The sequence below is a fragment of the Psittacula echo genome (assembly GCF_963264785.1).
Source record: "Psittacula echo genome assembly, chromosome: 10".
Classification (NCBI taxonomy): Eukaryota; Metazoa; Chordata; class Aves; order Psittaciformes; family Psittacidae; genus Psittacula; species Psittacula echo.
The window spans coordinates 10,235,542-10,253,328 of NC_137741.1; the positions used below are offsets into that span (position 1 = coordinate 10,235,542).

The window sequence follows — 17,787 nt, forward strand, 5'->3', positions numbered from 1 at the left end:
TTGTCTCAAAAATGAGATATAGCTGCATAAGTAATTGCACAAAGGAGTATTCTTTCATCTAGTTCTGTATTGAAAATCCTTTAGCAAGTATCTTCACTGTCTGTGGTGTTCCCATTTATTTTTCTTTGTAACTTACCAGGTCTTGGGGGTTTAGCCTGTTTTCAGGGAAAGGGAGATAAGGTGCATAGAAATAGGCTAGAAGGAAGAGAGCATGTAATTTGGTTAGCACAAAGAAATTCACTTTGAAGAGGCAACCAGAGGCCATTCAGCATATACTGACCTTTCTGAACTGGCAGGTTAATGGAGTTTTGGATCAAAACCCTCGGTACCAGGAGATGACACTGTTTACTGCTCTGTGCCATGGGCAGCTTGGAGTTCTGCATGTTTTGGAGTCAACAGGTAAGTGATTGTACTGGATCCATATTTCAAGTGTTTTGTCAGGTTGTCCCCACTTAAACCGAGCATTTTCAAGTATTTCTAGTGATTAGGTAAGAAAATTGGTGGAAGTGCAACGCGGCAGTATGATGCAGTACCTTTGCCTAAACATAGGTCAGATCTGCTATTGTGTTATATTACTTTCTGCTAGGTATTCCAAATCCCTTCTCATCCTTTGAGGACCCAAGAGAATAAATCTGTGTTATGCATGGCACTGTCTTAAGGTTCTAATGTGCTTGCAAGTAGGTCATAAATGACATTATCTGATGGTTTCTAAATATTGGGAAGGTACTTACCTCCTGTAAAGTCCCACTAGTAGTTTTTCAGCATGAAAAGCTGTATTATCTTTTCTGTGAGACTGTACATTGTCTCTGGCATTGAAGGATGTGAAGACAGAAGTGGACCTGCTTAAATCGTCCAGTTAAGACTTGCTTTTGCATTTCTGCTGTTGTGATAAGACTTAATTCTGCTTTACCTCTTGGTTCTCTTCAGGGTCAGCTATTTATATACCTTTCTGTGGGAATGTTTCTCCAACACAAATAAGATTACATGTGCAGTGCAGTGTACTGTTCTGTGGTACACGTGCAATCTCATTAGGATGCCAGAAGTGGTCACTCCCTTGAGAGTTTCTTGATCATTCTTTTCTCTTCATTACATTAGGTTGGCAGTGATGAAGCAAAGAATATTGTGTCCTGCCATGATATGATTCATAAAATTAATCTGGCAGCAATGTTTTAGGAGCAGTGCGGCTCAAAACACCATTTAAGAAGATTGCTTTAAACTTTTATTTTAAGGTAGTTGGCAGCTTTCTCTGTGCCAATTCTTAATTGCTTCCAGTATAATTGCCATGTGAGTTGTTTGCAAATCTTGAGCTCTTTCAGCCAAAACACTTTGCCTTTTTTGGGAATAAGGATAGAAGAATATATGCTTGCTGTTGTTAAAATATTCTGATAGGTTCTAGCATCTCTATGTTTAGGGCAGGGATCTGAAATCTTTCAGGATGTGTCTTCTGCCCAACTTAAATCACATTAGCTAAACTGAGCTACATACGTCATGGAAAACTTGCAGGAAGGGGCTTGGTAGCATTTTCCATCTGCTCTAGCTCTGACACAGACTGCTGGTGCATTTTCTAGGCTGAGCCTTGGTGACCTAGCTGCACTGCTGAACACATTGAGTCAACGTCATTTGTTAGCTCAAGTGCTTGAGAACTTTGGCAAACAGAATTCATTTGCTGCTGATGCATGTTTGTCTTTCATCTGTGTGACAGCACAGAAATGTGGATATCCAGGTTTTTTTTAAGCCCTTAAACTATACCTAGCTCCTACCTTCACAAAAATCTGGTCATCAAAGAGCATGCAGGTTGCAGAAGGTGACCACTGAGATTCCCTGAATTCCCTTCTCTTATTGCTTAATTTCAGTTTACATTGGATGGTAGAATAAATAAATCAAAAGGAAGCAAAAAGGGCAGTAATCACGCATTTTTAATCCACAAATATGATAATACATCATATACTTAGGGTGACCTGAACATTGCCCATATTTTAGCAATGTTATTACATACCAAGCTACAAATACAAAAGTAAACAATGGATATACAGGATATGCAAGTATGAGAAATACTTGAAAACATCTCTTTGCTTAAGGCTACTCAGATTTATAAATAAAACACAGATGTTCAGCTGGTGTATCTAAAATACCAGAATCTGAATATTGATACTTGCAACACACAAACAGAAAGTCACAGAGATCCCTTTCCTTTGGACATCTTGAATGTTAAATAATCCTTTCTTCTGGCTTTAAAAAACAAAAGATCTTAAATCTGTTTGCCACAAGTGAAACGAGCACACAGAATCTGAAGTGGGCACTGAGACAAGAGTGTTGGATACAATAAATACTGTTCAAAAGCATCGTCTGACAAGTACGTGCTTGGAAAAAATGTAGCTAATGGTGCATGTACGTATGGCTCTGCAAATGACTGAGTTTGCAGCTCCAGATGTTGGCGGTTTGTTACTGTGCTGTGTTGCAAAGGAGCTGTCCACCTTCATTGACACTAATTTTAATTTTTATGGTTAAAGGAAAGATGAGGGGAAAATTTACATCGCTACAAGCTGCTCTGCTAATATCTTGTGCTGCCATTTTTACTGTGCTCCAAACGATTTCTCCTGGGAACAGATAAAAATCCATGTAGCACAATCCAAGTGAATATGATCTGGGTGTGTGTATTCTCTGTATAAAGGTGTGACAGCCAGAACTGTTGTTGTAAGAGATAAAATACAGTTATGGTGAGGAAAGACAGAAAAAGAATAAAATTTTGAGCAGTTTTCTCTACCATCGTAGTGTTTAAAAATTCAAATGAGAAACATGATTTTTTTTTAATCCTAGAGTAATAAATTATCAACACTGGAAGTTTTCCATAGAGAGGAATGGCTTTCAAATATATTTTCTTGTCTTTGTCAATTTTCAAGCACATGCATCTTTGTATAATACGTGATATGGAAGGTGTTATCTCCAGATAATGGGATTGTTTGCTATCTGTGTCAACTAAAAGGAGCTGGTACATGACCCTAAAATGCCAGTAGATGAAAGTGAGGCTGGAGGATAACTTGTAGAGGGCAAGGATAGATTTCTGAACACACTTCCTTTAGTGTCAGCACCTTCCCAGCTCCAGGATTCTACAAGTGCCAAGCTTGTCTATCTGCTCAACTCCTGTTCTCCCTTAATCCTAACAAAACTGGACAGAAACCAATATTTCTTTGCAAAATGTTTCCAGATTGAAGACATTGATCTATTTCATTAAAAAAGGGGAAAAAAACCAAGTCACCAACAACATTCTGAAGAAAAAAAATCATTCACGAAGCTCCGTGGAGGGTCTAAGACTGTTCTCTTCAGGCTCCTGCAGATGTACTACCCTTGGATGGCACTGCAAGCATGAGTGGGGCTTCCTTTATCACACCTGGTTCACTGTAGGCACAAATTAATGTCATGTTAAACTGAGCGTTTTATCTATGCTGAATGTTTTGAGGATAGGGAATGTAAACGTTGCTCCATTGGTGTCACTCCACTGGTGTCTTTGTCATGTTCCTCTTCACAAGTGCAATTTCAAAATCCTCACAAAGAATGTTTCATTCTGTCAGGCAAAACAGTAAGAGTGCAAAGAGCAGCACAACCTTCGACCTAAACTTGCCTGATGTTACCAGATGCACAAGCCCTGAGAGTGGGGAAACTGATGTACTGCTTTGTCTAGTTTTCTGATTACCACTGAGCTCAAACTGTTGAGCTGCTTTTCCAATTTAAAATGAAACCTTCCTCATGTTAGCAGGTATGAACCAAAACTCTCTAATGAAAACATTGCTTCATTGAGCAGTTCTTTAAATTTTCTCTCACTTCTACTCAGTTTGTATTATTTGTTATTCTCCTATCAGACTTCTTAAATACCATGCAAAATCAGAGATGGCTTCTCATATTGGTTCCTGATCCTTTTGAAAGGAGTGAGCTTAATCCATTACAGCCCTACTTTCTGCCTCAGCTTTTTCATGGAGATAATAAAAACGTATGCACTAAGGGCCTGGGGGTAAATTCCACGCATTGCTCTTTAGCCTTCACCTGTCTAGTTTTACATAGCCATGCACTTGAGTTTACTTTTCTTTTCCCATGTCAGCCTTGTACACAAAGGTAGTAAGATCATGGTGTGTAGCAATCTCTTTCTCCACAATATCAGCAGCCTTGTTCTCTCTGCTTCTTGGAAAAGACCAAGTTATTGGAACAAAACATTAAAATTGATAGCTTTCTGATTGAAGTTCATCATGAGCCTGGTGAGCACTTTCTGGCCGTTGTTGGAGACTGTACTAAGATGCCAGTGGGAAGGAAGCTCGCTTGCTCACCGTGGCTCATGAAGGGTGGCCAGTTCTAGAGAGAAGTTTTTGGTTGGCTTCTTGGTTTGGAGCGTAGTTTCAAAGGATCTTCTCATCAAGTAGCTTGTTGATGCCATCACAGATCTTTTTGAGGTACGGCCGACAATCCCCATCAAGACTGTACAGGGCAGTTAGAAACTCCACATCCGCAAAGTGGTTGAAGACGTGGTTGATGCGCCCGTGGGATCTTGGTGTCAGGTGTCGACCTACCAGTTCATGCACAAGGTCTTTACATTCATTCAGAAGTTCTGCAAGAACATTTCTGTCAAAAGTGTACTCTACCTCATAGAAACTGACAATTGTCATCGCAGTTTGGTTCAGCTTCTTCCTGAACTTGTCTACGATTTCCAGCTCTTCTTGGTTGAACTGATTATTTCGATACAGGATCCCAATTTTTATTGCCACTTTAATCAGGTCTTTCATAATTTTATGGGCTTCCTTTTTGTTTCTCGTATGTTCCTTCGTTACTTTGTACAGCTCATCGAAGATCTCACTGCTTGTGTCATCAATGAGCATGTTAGCCATGGTTTTGGTTGCCATTTTACTCAGGATCTTTTTCTGGGCTTGCAGTGCGAGATTCTTGGAGCTGAAATAATCAGGACCTGTTTCAGAATAGGAGAGAAGAGAGGAAAGGTTAATTTTATTTGGTGAATAATTTTCACAAGCACTTAAGAAAGTAGGACCCATGTGCTTAACATTATGTGTGACACTGATCATTACATATAGTCATAGCTGCAGTAACAGGAGCACTTCCAGCACTATTTCCAGGTACCCTTGGGGTCTCAGACATCCATGTTTCAGGTCTTGCTGTCACTGAGGTTTTTTGCTTACAAATTAAGAACAGAACATTCTGGCAGGGGATATCTTGTTCTGGTTCTTTGCTAGGCTTTTAATTTTGAAGTTCAATATTAGAGCTTTCTTGGCAGAGAGATCCCTTGAGATGTTGCGGTCAAAATAATACATAAGCTATCAGAGACAAGCAAAATGAGATAGTGACAAATAAATACATGACCCTGGAAGAGTTAGACTTTCATCATTGGGAGGCACTGTTGTTACACTGTTAGACTAAGCAGCATCTCAGCCAAGGACTAGCAAGACAGATCTAATTCATCAGTGTGGCTTTGGGACATGGTTTAGTGATGGACTTTGCACTGCTGGGTTAATGGTTGGACTTGATAATCTTAAAGGTCTTTTCTAACCTGACTGAGTCTATGATTTATTTTGCTTTAATCACTAGTAGCAATGCCTCTCCTGATAGTTACAGGTTTGCGAAGTTACAGGATGTGATTTTTGTGACATGTTGATACTTTAGTGCATGCAGTCCCACCAGATGCAAGCACCCGAGCTATTTGCTTTACATTTATCAAATAAATATCTTGGATTTTTTAATCTTTTACCCATCTGTGCAAGTTTCACTCAGCACCTGAGTGAGCATGTGGCTACTCCTGCTGGACTCTATCCAATGAGCTTCTATAATTATTGCTAGAGGTTATTTTGACCTTCCTCTGGTTTTCACATTAATGTTGGTTTTTAACTGACCCTGTATGGAGAAAGTAAACGAAACAGAACGCTTTTGTATGAAATAATCATCCAGTTTAATACTAGGGTACTGAAGTCTCTGTTGGATCAAAGTGCATTTTGTCGCTGTAGCCAAATTCTGGTATGTACTTGGGCTTACAGCTGATGAGGTGGGTGCTGAGTGCCAGCAGAGAGGCCTCTTTGGTACCAGATACCTTCCTCACCTTTCCCTCACACCTCCTCTCAGTGTTTGCTCACGCAGAGGTGATGCCTGTCTTTACCTGCCAGCCGTAGACCTCACTCTGCTCACTGGTAGACCAGAGCCTTGGCTGGTGCAAGAGGAATTGAGGTAACCGATGGAGGTAACCACCAACAGGTTATGGATAACAGTGACAATCACAGTTTCCAGTGCTGGTTTGATTTTGGAGCCTGGGTGGGTTGAAGCTGGTTGGGTGAGCTCTGGGGCCCTTTTCTAGCCTTCAGCATGGGAATGCTGTCACCCCACTGCGCAGCTGCCGTCTGTCACATCTGTCCATGGCTCAGTCTGCTCCGCAGCCTCGCTCACGCTGCCATGGGTTCACCCTCTCCTTCCTCCCCGTGCTCCCTACATCCTCTCATAAGGAAAAAGGGGTGCTGGGTGCCTGTGTTCACTTTGAATAAGTAACCCTCTGAATTTCAAGTGTTCTGTTTAAATTCTGTTTTTCAAGTTAGCTGGAATATTGAAGTTGTCATCTTTCTTTGTGTGCTACAGCTGTACTACTGCGCAGCATGAAAGAGTAACATTTAATTGCAAATGAACCACCACCTGGAAAAAATAATTCAATGTGCTTAAAAGAATTGTCTGTCATTTGGAGAGAAAACTGTGGGGCTGAGCTGCCGACTGGAGGAAATGGAAAAAACTGTGATTTAATCTAGAAATGATAAAACCAGGATGAAAGCATTCTTTCACTTAGCAGTACATGGGTATATAAATAGTATCAGTGATGAATAATTATATGCGTTTGATACAGTAAAATGGAAGATTAATATTAGCGTCTGTTCCTGTAGTGTTTGCTATTAATCAAGTTCGGTATCTGTTTTGATCAAAACCTGCAAATAACTGCAGTTAGAATATTGACTTTTCTAATGTTCATGACATTTGTGTGTCACTGGCACCAGGTCACAGACCTGATGGCTCCTGCTGTGCCCAGCTCCGCTGCAGGGAGAGCTCTGCCGAGCCATGGCAATTCCACAGCTGGAGCCAAAGCAGCGGTCGTGGAGCACAGAAAGCAGTGGCTGGCAAAGCACCGCATCCCCATCATGCGTCTCTGGTGTGCCAGGACATCTGTGTGGGAGCCAGGACCAGCACAACCACCAGCACGTTCTCACACACACAGGCATGCAGCTGCCCTCCCATCTATGTGCTTTCTGAGAGACATTTGATGCTATATGAGCACATCAAAGCTTCCAGTAAACTTAGCAGAAGTGAGGTTTGTCTGGCCCCGAATAAGTACTTCTGAGGTATGTTCCTGTATTCAAAGCCTTGGCTGTCATCCATGAAACTGAACAGAGCATGATTTTAAAAGGTGGGTTTCTTCCCCCAAGACACCCCTGGGTTTGGTACCTTAAATGACAGTAACACAGCTCCCAGTGAAAGGTGCACAAGCTGTGAAATGGGCAGCGCAGCTAGAGAGCATCAGGAGGAGTTTAACTGAATGTTAGGGCTGGAGCACTTTTCCATGGCAAATCCCAAGAGTGGTATCTGCTGCTTAACAGCATGAGGCTGAGCTCCTTCTCACCTTTCTAGAAGTGAAATAAAACACTGTTATTTCGTTGGCGCTGCTAAACTTTTTTCTAGAAGCTGTATTCCCCTTTCCTTCATCCTTTACCAGGCCCTAATGCTATATCCATCCCCTCCTCTCATATCTCTTGCTCTCCTCTGCTCAAACCAGGACCCCAGTTTCATGGTTCCTATCCTTCCTGTGGCCCCCTTCACCACTCTGTGCTCTTGTCTCTCCAGCCTGTCTCACCACGGCAGCTCTACACCTAAGCTGGGCCAGCCATGGGTGCTCAGAGCCCTCGGAAACCAGATAGATCCAACTACTTTGTGCACTCCTTTCCCTGCCTCCTTCCATGATTTGTGCTGCTCTATTGTAAAATCTGTGATAGTTGGTAATTAGTTTCACCACCAAGACTGCCATGCACTTCTCCCAGTCTACTGTCCCAAGCGGACAAGGTGCCAGTGGAGAAGGGCAGTGCCTGGTGGGGACACAGCACCTGTAGCATAGGATGGTGCTGTATGTTAATCCAGAAGCTGCAGCCTGCTGCCACAGTCCCTCCACCACATCAAGAAACCACTGAAAGCTCAGGGAGGAGGAGAACTGGTGCATCCCAGCTGCATGAGCAAGTGGCCAACCTGGACTCCGGGATCAGCACTCCGCAGAGCCTCAGTCCCTGGTCTCCAGCTGCCTGAGTGCCTGCTGGTGAGGTCAGGCAATGTGCATGCAGTGAGGAGGAGGTAGATCGCAGTCATCAGCCCCATTGTGCAGCCCAGACAATGGTGTGGGGGCTGTTTGCAAAGGGCTGTGCTCAGCTTTGCTTATATTCGAGGCATGCACAGCTTTACAGCAGGGTATGCTGGAAGGCGTGAGAGAGGCTGTTTGGATCCCTGCCTCCAAAATCACGTCGTGTTCAGACACCAAGGTGATGCTTTGCCTTTCCAAGATCACAAGTAGTTAGCCACATGATTAAATCCAGGCTTTCATGGGGACTGCAGGTTGACTGTGGCAGTCTTTTCTTACTGCAGCATGTTGCTCATTACACAAAAAAACAACATCTTTGCCTCCTACATACAGCAATTCTATTTTCTGCTTGCTTTCATACAGCAAAACAAATCAGCAACAACATTATAGATGCCATTAGCTTTCAGGAACATTACACCAAAGCTAAAAATGAGAAACCAACTTCTGAGTGTACTGCTTTGCTGGGTAGTGATTAGCTTCCATTATAGAAAGTCTGACATCTTAGTTTTTACTGAAGTAAGGACCAGTTCTGCCTTCAGATCTGTTCTTTCCCTCTCTCTCTGTCATCTGGAGAGATGTGTATGATAAAAGCTAATAAAAAAGGCCCTCGTGATGGGATTGGTCTCACAGCAATCTTCCATCCTCCAGAAAGTGCAGTTCTGCAGACCTGTATTTCCACAGCTGTGGTGCCTGAAGAGGGAATGGCACAGACCCAGCTTCGTGAGGGACCAAAGGGAGAGGCTCCCCGTGCCTGGGCAGTCCTGTGGTCAGGATGGTACACCGCTCCCTGCCAGTGACAGCCCAGCTTCTGGCACATGGTGCTGAGTATGACAAAGATGTCTCACATCCACTAAACTTAATAACAGGATTGCTTAATAACAGAGTTGCCTAATAACAGAAGTGTGGAAAAAGTTTGGCAACTCTAGAGGGTGGATGTGGAAGTTCTGTATTTTAAAAGTTTTTGAGACAAACATGCAAGAGCATCTGTAATATTCTTGAAGCAGTTTGGTTCCAGATGGCTGTACCCAGTACAAAATGGTTAGAACTAAATGCTCAGCAATACTATTTTCATGTAAATATGCATTCAGCCACTCGGTACAAAACACATGGCAGAACCAGTGAACCAGAACATGCTCCCACAATGCCCAGGAGAGAGCCTGGTCGACGTTTTCTGAAAGCAATTATGCAGACATAGAAACAAACCCCTGATATGAATCCATTTCCCTCCCAGTTTGCCACTTCATAGTCAAAGCCTTAACAAAGTTTTGCAGCCAGGGTATTTTCTCTGCTGGCAAAGGGCTGAAAGATGTGTTGAAGTGAGCTCTGGAGGGAGTGCTGCTTCACAGGTGAAAATGGGGAGAGTAGGAGTTAATCTGAAGTGTCTCTGTGGAGTTTGTCTAGTGCAGTTTTAATTGTATTAGCAGGCTTGCTTGGAGAGGAGGGATGCAAAGCAACCTCTTTGGTTCTGTGGAGTTACACCTGACACGGGGAGTTGTTTCCGTAGTGCCTGCTCCAGCTTGCACTAATTAATCAATTACCTCCACCACTGACTTCACCTGGTCTAAAGTGAATCACACTTGGAGCTGTGTCTGATCTCCCACGTGCTGCGAGTACAACCCCAGCTTCCAGTGGTTGGTGATGGGCTGTTTTCAACCTATTGCCAAGCAGTGTATTGGACAGGGGTTTAGCTTGAGAGGTGAGTTGAGCTGTGGTAAGTTAAAGGACTGAGCTAAAGGCATGAAGAGGCTGCAGAACTGCAGTGGGATTCTGCAGCCTGGCAGGAATGGGAGGTGATGGGAATGTGAAAAGGTCCCTGCATCTGTGTTCCATTTGTGCTGTAAGTAGGCAAAGGGCTGAATCTTAACAAGTGAGAAATACACTGGAAAGTAAAGATGATGTAAGGCTGAAATACTTTTAATACTCCTGAATCCTCAATTTTCAAATGCAGAACAGCTTCTGCAGCAAAAGACAGGCTTTAAGGAGTCAGCAGTGCTGTTGGAAATGCAGGCATCCCTCCAGCTGCTAGCAGTTGCTCAAGACTGTGGGAGATGGACTAAGCCAGGGGACAGGCACACTCGAAGGAGTCTGCCACAGTATGGGATAGCTGGGTTGTGAATACTGGTGTAGGAATGTGCTGTTTTGGTGATTTGTGTGACCCAGTTTGTATTTTAACCTGGTGCTTACCTGCCCCTGAGCCTGGAGAGTCCGGACAGCCAAGCAGAAGGAAGGAGGCAGCTGCATGATAAAGCTCTTGCAGAGAGCTAAATGAGTGGTGGATATCTGCACAGTTATTCCAGTGTTGCTGCTGGTAATTTAGAAGGCTGGCAGCTTGTTCCATTATAACCTGGAGTGATCTGTGATGTCTCTTTTTCTTGACATCAATAGTTAAGAAAGCATAAACAACATTTGAGGAAAATAAGAGCAAGGAGTTTTATTAAGCTGATATGTAAAGCTATAAGGAAAAGAAAAATCTAGTGCAGATTTGGAAATGAGAGTGTAGAAAAACAAAGAGCAAAAAGATCTGGTTGTTTCATTTGCAGCATTTGGGCAAAATAGAAGTAATGAGCTGCAAACCTGTGTGTTTTGTTTATCCTTTAAGAATCCCTTACATGCTATAAGACTGACTAGAAAAGTGAACCGCAGAACTCAGGATTTCAAAATAGCTCTAAAAGCAGACAGGAAAAAAAGTGCACTAAAAGCACTTCTTCCATAGCATTTAGCATGGCGGCCAGGGTGTTAGCTCTAAGTGAGTGTGTTGCTCTTGGACAGCTACAGGATCACTGCAGAAGAAACATTCAGTGTTTCCAGTAACTTTAAGCCAAGAAATCCAATAGACCAGATGGAATATATCAGCTTTCTGGGAGGGCCAATGTAAACATGTGTAAGCACCAGGGGCTCGATGCTCAAACTCTTAACACTTCTATATTGTTACTATGAACATAAAAGAGTTGCTCATCTCCATAGTGGAACAGGAGATTACAGGCTGATAATTATATGATTCTGGGGGAATGTACGGGTATCCAAATGTCTGAAGGCAAAAGCTGCACACGCTGGAAATGGCAGCAATAGCCCTGTACAGAGGGAACATGACTGAATGGAAAAAGGAAAAAGACCATTTTTCCCTTCAGTGCTTTATATGAGCAGCAATCATGCCACAAAAAAGCACTCGCTGGGAATCTAGCAACTGGAAATTTGTAGTGATGGTCTTATTTCAGCAGCTGGTTTTTATTTAGCATTTACTTTATTAACAATTCTTGTTGCTACATACTGGAGCGTGCCTTTCAGTACCTGGCAGAGGTGGTGGTAGGCTGGGGAGCCCCTTGTGTAAAAAGAAGAGGCACAATGCAGAACAAGCCTCGAAACTATTGTCATTGTCTTGGTAATGCCTCCAGAGATGATACCAAGGGGGAGAGGAGCTCAGCTGCAGTTTCCATCGGCTCAGCTGGAGTTGCCAAGAAAGGGTTTGGCTAAGATGTTCTCCTGCTACCCCCTGTAGCTGGCTGGGGATTGAACTACAGTGTTGTACTCTTCTACCCTGTCTAAACACAGTAGTTGGCAAGTGGTGTCTGGGTGACAGTGCTGTCCTGTGGCTGGAACTGCCCATGGTGTGGAAACCTTCAGAAAAGCTCCTTTGGGTTATATGGCACAGCTGACATTATGCCAGATTTTTTATGGCTGCTATTTGGCACTAATACACTTGGCCATATCCTGTAAACTCACATCCAGCATGTGAGAGAGGAAACCACTCCCTGACAAAAGGCTCAGTGAGGATCATCTCCATGTGTTGGGTCCCGGTACCAGGCAGCAACTGCTTTGCTAACAACCCAGCCCTGGAGTCTGGCTTGCCAAGTACGAGCTTGGCACATGCAAGCAGGAAAGTCGCCTCTCCAAAACCAGTTACTTAAGATACTAATTTTATCCTGATAGCATATATCAGAACCAAACCTAAACGTAGCTGCAGCCCAGGAAATGGCATCTTTGAAGAGTGACTTACAGGTGCTCAGTTTAAACTTTGCACCTCCCATTTTGTAGCATGCAGGGAAGCTCTGCCAAGGCAGCAAACACATCTGGTTAGCTTCTGGCAGCTGGTGGTGTGTAAACAATGCAGAGCTTGCTTAAACAGCACACGTGGGGGACACACCAAGTATGAAGAAGGCTTTGCTCTTATCTGAAAGTGCCGAGGTGTTACAGAATTAAGTAACTCTGTCTGCCAGGAGTGATACCAAAATACCGTGGTGTCTGGGCTGTTGAAGCTTTCCTATGGAACTAAAACAGATTTTAAACTGAACGCTGTATTTCATAAAGTGGTTTGAAGTCTCTCAGTGTCAACTCATTATGTTGATAGCAAGTGGCAAGCTCCACTGAAAAGACTGAGCACCCCTACCCCAGAAGCTGCTGATTTAACTCTGCCTGGACACCACAAGACAAAGCTTGCACACTGATGGCAAAGGTTTGACAAGGGAGGAATGCGCAACAGATTGAGACACAATAGACCAAGGCATTGCCTGGGCTGATCTTTAGGGAATGGGAATGTGGGAGCATTGGTTACTACCTATTGCATTGACCTATTGATCCTGTTGCTATATTTTGAGATAGGTATTTATGATTATATTAGTGGGTTTTTCTTTAAATGCTAACTTTGATCAAAAAAAGTCTTCTGGAGCAGAGAGGCATGCTGATACGTGCAAAATACTACAGCAGGATCTTAGGACAGTGCTTTGGTGGCAACAGGTGAGGATTTTCTGGCCTTCAAGCTGTCAGCGACTTCTTCCTCACCCCCTAATATATGCTACTTAGCAAATCCTGGGCAGTAACTGTTAAAGAATGTAACTTCAGTCTCTGAAACAGTTGTGTTTCATCTCCTTTGTCTTCTCCACAATTACCACACTTCATTTAAGAATAAGGTATCATGGTGACTACATAGCAAAAATACTTAATTAGACAAATAATTATTATCTCTATAGGAAAATTATGCTTGTTTTAATGTCTGGCCATGTAATTTTCACAACAGGACAGTAATGAGTTCTTTGATATGTGCTAAGGAACTGTTTATTGCTTAGATGGGACAAAGTCTCTGGGGAAGCATCAGGCATATAATGAATGATAAACCAATTATCTTGTTAAGGTAAAAAGCCTCACAGGCTTCTTTAAAAAGACTCTGCCATCGCATTCTTTCACACAAAAGTAACAATTACCTAGAAAAGAAAGGACTTCTTGCCAAAGTGTTATTTGCTACCGTGGCTCTTAGAAGCCATGAGAAACCCTTCAAGATCTTGCAGCTATTCTGGTTTTATCCAGATGCAATTATTGTAGCAACTTCTCTTTGTAGATGATCTGTAAAACCTGCCTGCAGTTTTACTTTATGATTGGTTTCTAAGCCAGTAAATTCTGTTTTGAACAAAGACTTGAAGAGGAAAACAAAAAACAAACTTGCAAGCACTGAATCATAGACAATCCAGCCTGTGTTATCTAAGCATGGGGAACACAGCTATACATCCTGGAAGCCAGCAGCTAGGATCGCTTAAAGCTGCTGCGGCTTTCTGATTTCAGTACATACAATCTTCCTTGATCCAAAAATGCAGTAACAATTCGGTCCCTTCTCTTGCCGCTCTAAAACAAACACATCACCACCTGCCTCAGACCACATACGCACAGAAAACAGAGCCGGGGCAGGCAGTGTACGACTGTATGGTAGGTGCTTTCCACTGGCTATATATGTGCACAGTGATCACCTGCAGAAGCACATCTCCTGGTTCAACCTCTGGCTATGTTTTCCTGCTGTAGATGGGGGATTTGGTGTCCAGAAGCAGCTATTCCCTTTTTCTGATGTTTATTTGACCAATATGACAGTTGCAACAGATCTTGGGGGGCTTGAGTCCATGTTCATGAATTACATGGATTCCTGATCAGGCTGCGTAAGCTTTTCTGTGTTTTCTTGCATACCCTCTCTGATAAGGTGAGGGAAAGATGAGGGCTGTAGAAGCATCTGTGCTTTTGTGGGCTTGATGCTTGGCAATTGCCACATTATCACTCCTGGTTAACAGGAGGTGCAGATTTCCCTGTGCTTCTGTAGCCCGAATGCTTTCTATTCCTTCCACATAAGTCTCTTTAGCATGCAGGAGCCACTTGTTCCCAGTAGGAACATAATAATATGCTGTTAGTAAAGCAAGGCTTGGCAGTATCAGCCCTAAATATTAAACAACCTCTGTGTAATATGTGTGCTTTAAACAGAAAAAGTGCAGCTAAGAAACAGGCGATTGGGTACTGATTCACAGATCTCTCTCTCCCCCACCTGTCATTTCTCATCCCCCTCAGGGAGAAAATTGAGGGTTTATTTTTGTGCCTTAAAGTTGCCTGTTGTTGCAGTACACTATTCTTTCTCCAGAGTCACAACGTCTTTGCCTTTTACATAGAGTAATTCTATTTTTAACTCTAATATATTAAGAGTGGCATGAAAAATAACCACATCTATGCTCTAGGGATGTACAAAATTCCGTGAGAAAGCAAGCAATCGAGACCCGAGGGGAGCTGGTCTGAAGATGCTCTGAAGCTCCAAGTTGGCATTTCTCTATAGCTTAATAGGAGGCTTAAAAATAGGGGGAAAAGTATTTCTGTTAAAGCAGGTCAAGGTGAATAAACTTTCAAAACCCCCACTATAGGCTGTAACTGCAGAAGGTCTCAAGCTGCTGCTGACCAAGCGGGCTCCCAGCTGCACAAGTCTGAGCTCTGTTACATCCAAGGGGAGACGATGGGGGTTGGCAGCTCCAGCACTGCATCCCTGCAGAACTACACCAGTATCTATCTCTGCCAAGCATATGGCTCTGTTCACCATCCTCCAGTGTGCTGTTCAGATACACCCAAAATAGCCCACCTTGTCCCACAGAGGGGAGTGACTGGAAGCAACATTGAAATTCACTCTTGTCATGTGTTTTTGTCTTGTTTTTAAAAACAAAAACCCCATGACAGTACTGTTTAGCCTTCTGTGCTTGAAATGCTTTGAGTACACCGAGACAGTGTAAGTGTTGGATGGGTAGGGGTAACACTGAACAGTGTGTGTATGTAAATGGGAAGAGGCCAAGGGAATCTGGGGGTGAAGGGGAAAGGCAGGCTGTTTAACTTTGGAATTGATTTAAGTTCATGGCATTTGTGTATCTTTGATTGTTTTGGTTTTTATGAACACCATGCGCTTTATTGTCCTGCTACTTTGGTATTTGGTTGCTTGACCAGCAGGTTTTAAGAAGGTGATGCATAGAAGCGGAATAAATGAATTGCAGAGATCATGTATATCTGGAAAAACATACTATGGATCCCTAAATAAAATGCCAGAGGAACTGTTAATTTTTCCAATTAGCACCAGCCATGCTTCCAAACTCTGTTTTTAAACCAGAGAAGAAAATCAAATGAGGGAAAGACGAAGCAGGCAACAGTGGCAAGAAGTGTGGCAGCAGTTATCTTTTCCAAGCCAGGAACAGGCACACTATACTGACCAAAACATTTAAAACTCTCAAGAAAGTTTAATTAACCTTATGCATAGACTGTTTGTTGTCCTATTTTTATTCTTTGCTTATGTGCATTGGGGGAGTCAATTAAAAGAAAAAATCACATGCCCACTTATAATACTTGCTGTGTTAAAGCATCATTACTTACAAGGTATGTGGGTGCGACCTATGCCTGTGTACTTACAACAGTTTTCGTCCCCTCCATAATGCAAAGCCTAGATTAAAAATACCTGATGTATCACTAAGCGCAGTCCAAAATACTAATTCCTAGTCTGAGAATATTCAGGAGGGAGAGGAGGACTATAAAAGATCTTGTTACTGCAACTTGTGAAGTCTTTTGGGGTAAAGGAAATGCTCCAGGTTAACTCACCACTTGCCATACCAGTGACCCTCCTGGCTGCAGAGCATCCCTTGCTCTCTTTGCCCCACATCCTTCTGCCTCAGTACGCAGTGCCTCAGCAGGTGGCCATGCATTACCCTTGCTCTGTGCCTGCCTGCCGGATAGAGGGACCATCAGCTTTTCAGACCCAGGTTTTAAACTTAGCATAGTAGTTTTCAGTAAACAGGTCCTTGCTCCACCCGCACAAACACTGCAGTGTGAATTTCACTGCCATTTGAAGCAGACAGTTTTGTTTCCTCCAGCTCAAATTATCTGATGCTCTGTGGGACAGCTTTACAATACTGGCGCAACACCAGATGGGAATGTTGCTTGTGCAAGTCCATAAACGACCTGAGGGCATCCTCCCTTTCTGAGTAAGAGCTGCTGATAATATCACTGCCTGAATGGTGCCTGCTCTGGTTTCTTTTAACTCATCTGAAGCATTTATTTGTTTTTTCCCAGTAGAATTATACAGATTTCTTTAGAGACTTCTAACAGACAATCCCACTCTGGCCTTGCTGAAACAAAACCAGTTTGCTGTTTGTTTATAACCATCAGAAATGATACTGTAGAATCCATCTTTAATGAATTAGTTCAGTGGTATAGCTATAGATGAACCAGTGGTGTTACAAGTTGAAATATATATATATATATATATATATATATATATATATATATATATAATGTCATTGCTTACCCTGGCTGACAAGCAAGTAAGTAAATTCCTTTTCCTTGTAGTTTAGGGTTTTCCCCCATTCTTCAACAGAGAACAGATGAGGTGTGTGGTATGCTGGAATAGTGGCCATGCACAAACACTGGTGCTCTGAGCACCTTTACAAGAAAAATCTAAACTGATTGTGTCAATACTGTTAATCTAGCGTGAAAACAATGTCTTGTTTTAAGTCTGCAACTGTTAGAAAAGTACTTCTTAGCAGCAAAGCTGAAACTGGAAAGCCAAAGACATGAATACTTAAAAACAGACTTTGCTTATGCCTGTTTATTGTCGCTCCCAAAAAAAGGACAACAAAACTAGAGGAGTCTTCATTTACTTATTGTTTTAAACAATTCTTTACTGTTTCCCTGGTGATTTTTTTACCCTGCCTCTAGAGAAGGATTAGCTGCTGGGGAGATGGCCAGCCCTGATTCTAAATGGAAAACTCCTGAGCAAAGGAAAAATTAACACTGGTCAGTGCAGCTGGGATCCATCATGCTCTCCATCTTTTACAAGTTTTGGTGCATTTGATTGGAGATTTATTGGTAGGAAGAAAGCACATATGGCCTCATGTCTCAGATGTGATCTGTAACCCTGCTTTCCTTTAAGATGAAGCCTGATTTGGACTTTAGTATGTCCTTAGGTTGATCTGCCCTGCCCTGCTGTCGTGGTTTAAGCCTGCTCATCTGCACTCTTGGGTCAAGCGTCCAATCCAGATGCACAAAACACTAAGAATGGAATATGTGATGGATTCCATCCCCGTGGGAAAAAAAAGACACAGATTATTTATCTGTCCATCCCACATGAAGTAGGACGCCTGCTGTATTCTCCG

At 42.7% G+C, this 17,787-nt stretch overlaps 1 protein-coding gene across 1 annotated transcript in view; it reads right to left on the reverse strand.

Moving 5' to 3' along the window:
- Positions 1-4,385: 4,385 nt before the first annotated feature.
- TNFAIP8L3 (TNF alpha induced protein 8 like 3) overlaps positions 4,386-17,787 on the reverse strand; it is a gene marked incomplete at both ends in the record, with an annotated part of 45,279 nt that continues 31,877 nt past the window's right edge. The window contains one exon of the mRNA XM_080626593.1: positions 4,386-4,948. Coding sequence (XP_080482719.1) covers positions 4,386-4,948 — 563 coding nt within the window. The remainder of the gene's footprint in view (positions 4,949-17,787) is intronic.